At 45.6% G+C, this 4170-nt stretch overlaps 1 protein-coding gene across 1 annotated transcript; it reads right to left on the reverse strand.

Moving 5' to 3' along the window:
* Positions 1 to 3306: 3306 nt before the first annotated feature.
* On the reverse strand, positions 3307 to 3696 carry LOC125236958. Its single transcript, XM_048143877.1, has one exon. It carries the CDS (start codon positions 3694 to 3696, stop codon positions 3307 to 3309), a length of 390 nt encoding a protein of 129 aa, XP_047999834.1.
* Positions 3697 to 4170: the final 474 nt, after the last annotated feature.

The raw sequence follows: 4170 nt of genomic DNA on the forward strand, positions 1-4170 counted from the left end.
ATGTTGGGACATTAGCGTCAGATATTTTGACGGAGTCGCGGAGCAAATTAGACGTTGATGGAGTTGATTCGACAGGACGCTAGCTGTTTTCGTCAAAACTGTCAATAATGTTAAGAAAAATTCCAACCTTACCTTACCAAATAACACTAAAGGTACCCTACTTAGTACATTTCATTTCGCATTGGTTATACTGTAAGGTCATGTAAACATGTTATAATAATAAAAATAATAAAGGCGTAGGGATGTGACGACCCCATCGCCCATTGGTTTTACCAGTGCAGTCAGCATCGATCTAAAAGTTTAAATCGATGGCAATCAGTCAACGCAGGGCAGCTTGTGGCGAGCTGTTAGGGAACAGCGACCCCACGTACCCGAGTGCTCCTGGGGAGTTCTGTTACCCGTAAGGCGGGTGGGTGGGACAGTACTCTCTACCTCTGGCTTGCCTTGGCTGGCCGTCCAGAGTGGAGTCGTTAGGGCTACATGCCCCAGGGGTGGAAGTGAAAATTTGCATAAGACGCGAGTTGGTGCAGTGGGCAGAAAGCGGTGTACACCTCTCGACACCCTTGAGTTCTCACACCGGTGTTGCCCTTGAGCCATCTTGGATGTCGCTTTTTGTGGGGGCCCATCTTGTGGGGACGAGTCACCGTCTGCCGGAAATAAAATTTGATACCGTTTTATTAGGCAGGCGTCCGGTTTTTTATCCATAGCCCAGTATTTAGTCCATCACTTTCATCAAAATAGACCAGTTCATTTTAGATTCCATTAACTCTCAAATAGTCCTTACACCCTGGCGGATGTTGCCTCTGCGTGTGTCCCATGATACGGGCAAGGGCAACATCCGCTCGGTGTACCCCTTACATTTCATTAAAGTGTCGAAAGGGCCTCTACGTGTTGGTTTCGGCCCCGCGCACGCCTCCCAAAGGTCCGGAATACCATTGTTCCGTGATGGGAAAGACATAAAAATAATAAATAAATAAAATTTCACATTATTCGATTCGATATCGGATGTCGGAAGGATTTCATCACCTAGCCCCAAACTAAGCAAAGCCTGTACTATGGGTGCTAAGCGACGATATACATACTTAAATAGATAAATACATACTTATATACATAGAAAACATCCATGACTCAGGAACAAATATCTGTGCTCATCACACAAATAAATGCCTTTACCGGGATTCGAACCCAGGATACCGGTCCTACATCCGATATCGGATCGGATAATGTGAAAACGCATAATTATAGTGTTTATACGTTGGGTCGGCAACGCTATGGATTGGCTTCGGTAACTGCTTACCATCAGGCGGGTTATATGCTTGTGTACCACTGTTTGGACTTTTATAAGCGTTTTAAAAGTCCGAAATAGTTTCAAAATCGCTTTATCAATAACCTGAATAACGATACCGGACGTGGTCCGGCGCGGCAGCCGGCAGCCGGCAGCGGAGGCACGTTTTGCCGACGAGGCGGTGGCTCGCGAACACGTGCTGGGTGGCTCATGTTCGCATTTGAATAACTTTGGGAATATTGCGATGTGCTCTGACACAGTTTAGGAGTAGGGAAGCAAAATTATAAATAAAAGATGACCCAGGTGCCTAAAGCAAAAAATGTCTCGAGACGAGGTCGACAAACATGTGATCTCGAAGAAAGTCTCATTCTTATTTACCGGCTAAGGTGTGCAATGTACCCGGTCAATCAAGTTTGACACTAGAAAAACCACCCTACATAATTTTAATTTCGCGCCTTTTGTCTACGGACATCCATGGCTCGGGAACAAATATCTGTACTCATCACGCAAATAAACACCCTTACCGGGCTTCGAACCCAGGACCGCGAGTTAGCAGGCAGGGTCACTACCCGCTAGGCCGGACCGCTCGTCTAATATAACGATACCGGACGTCCGGTCGGCAATGTCACGTACTGCCGACGAAGCGGCGGACCTCGCGAGCGTATGGCTACTGTGGATATATTCTGCTTCGCTTACATTTTACACGTGTCAATAGTTTAGAAATGTGGCGCTTTCTACATCGAGGAGATGGATTTCTTATTGAAGCTATTATGGAAATCGCATAAACCTTTCGACAATGAAGCGCTTTGTCACTATTGCATTATTACGTAGTGCATATTATTATAGTTGTATTTAGATCACTAATTGTGGTTAGGCCAACGCTTTTCTTTACCCCTTTAACATGAAATGTACTTTTAAGCAAAAATTCTGAAAGACTGTAATGGCAGACATCAACACACATATTAGAAAATTAAAAGAAAAATGGAAGCATTCCAGGCCCCGTAGCCGAATGGCATTTCTCCGACGCCAAACGAAAGCGATACGCCGCTGGCTCTGTCGCGCCAATACGCAAGCGCGATAGAGATAGATATCTACTAGCGCTTCGTTTCGTGAGCGTTTCGTGAGCGATTGTGCCATTCGGCTAGCCACCCTGCTGGGCAACCGACAATCCAGATGGTTTCAGGTTCGAGTCCTGCCAGAGGTGTGAATTTTTCTATTTTTAAAATAGTTATGTTGTATCGCGCGAAGGCGATAAAAAATAATATCAGCACAGCACATGTTCTTAAAATAAACCAGAAAACATGCTCGGTATGTAAATCTAGCTGTAACCTAATCCGCACCGCGACGCCACTAATGCATCGCATGATTACATTGCATCCCACTCTTACACTATGCTTCTTAGATTTTGTCTCGCTCTTACACATGCAGCTTTGTATAAGATTAAATCACATCTCACTCTTGCTTATGGGATTACGCGTAGGTAGGAGGGAAATGACGTAAAACGAATTGGAGATGCATTTGATGCAGGCGTGAGATTCCATGGAATGAAGTTTGTTGAAGTACATTGCGTTGAAAATGTACTATAAGGGAAAGGCAAGTTGAGCCTATGAGGTAAAATTTCGTAGGCTGCATAACGCAATAGTGTTTCTTTAATGTGTGTCAAAACAAAGACGTCATTTTGTCACCTAAGTATCCAATCCGCATCAAATATTTGACGCACATAACAGTTTGAATCGGGCTGATAGTTTACACCTTAGAACATAAATACTAGAGAGAGGACGCGCCGGTGGCGGACGTGTCGCAGTTGTTAGCTCATTGAGCGTACAGTACCTAGTCATTGTGTGAGTGCTGAACGCGCACAATCGCACATACATGGAAATGATGCGCGTGTATTGCGCAATAGGAGCGTCCATCTAACAAGTGTGTAGGTTCCAGAACTTGCGACAGCCATATTCTATACAAATCGCTCGGCCTGTATCCTTCGTCCAATATCTCTTCTTCTTCTTCTTTGCCTGGTCCCATTACGTGGGGTCGGCCCTCCTCGTTCGTAGGCGCCAGGACACCCTATCCTGGGTTGTCTGTGTGTTCAGCTGTGCCCGTTGTATTTCTTTGCTAACGGTTGTCCACCACGTGGTAGGCGGTTTTCCTCTGCCCCTTTTCTTATCCAGTATAGCCAATGCCTTTTTGACAGGGTATTCCTCATCTCTCCTCATCACATGCCCGAACCATCTCAGTCGGCTTTCAGTCATTTTCTCGATAACTGGAGCCACTTTGAACGAACCTCTGATGTACTCATTGCGTATCTTGTCAAGTCTGGTCACTCCCGCTGCCCACCGCAGCATCTTCATCTCGTTAGTGCTCATCTTTTGCTCGTGTACCTTTTTGACGGCCCAGCACTCGGAGCCATACATCATGGCGGGTCTAACTGCCGTTTTGTAGACTTTTCCCTTTAATTGTATAGGCATTCGATCATCGCAGAGTACTCCTGTGAGTGATCTCCATCTACACCATGCCGCATTTACTCTGTGTGATACATCTGCGTCAATGTCTACGTTATCTGTTAGGATCGATCCGAGGTATTTAAATCGGTTGACTTTTGGTAATGGCTGATCGTCAATACTTATCACACTATCAGATGACGGTTGGCTACTGAAGTTGCAACTGAGATATTCAGTCTTGCTTCGGCTGATGCGTAGACCATTGTCTTCTAGCGCTTTTTTCCATTGCTGAAGGGTGGCGTTTAGTCGGGTTGTGCATTTGTCAATGAGTACAACATCATCCGCATACAGTATGCACCATGGAAGGGGGACTGGATGTTCTTTGTCAGGTAGTCCATCGATAGATTAAATAACAGAGGACTGAGTGCGGAGCCCTGATGCACACCC

The sequence above is a fragment of the Leguminivora glycinivorella genome, chromosome 20 (assembly GCF_023078275.1).
Source record: "Leguminivora glycinivorella isolate SPB_JAAS2020 chromosome 20, LegGlyc_1.1, whole genome shotgun sequence".
Lineage (NCBI taxonomy): Eukaryota > Metazoa > Arthropoda > Insecta > Lepidoptera > Tortricidae > Leguminivora > Leguminivora glycinivorella.

Excerpts from the sequence above, each read along its gene's own strand:
- LOC125236958 (XM_048143877.1), bottom strand. The coding sequence starts at position 3,696 with ATGTATGGCTCCGAGTGCTGGGCCGTCAAAAAGGTACACGAGCAAAAG.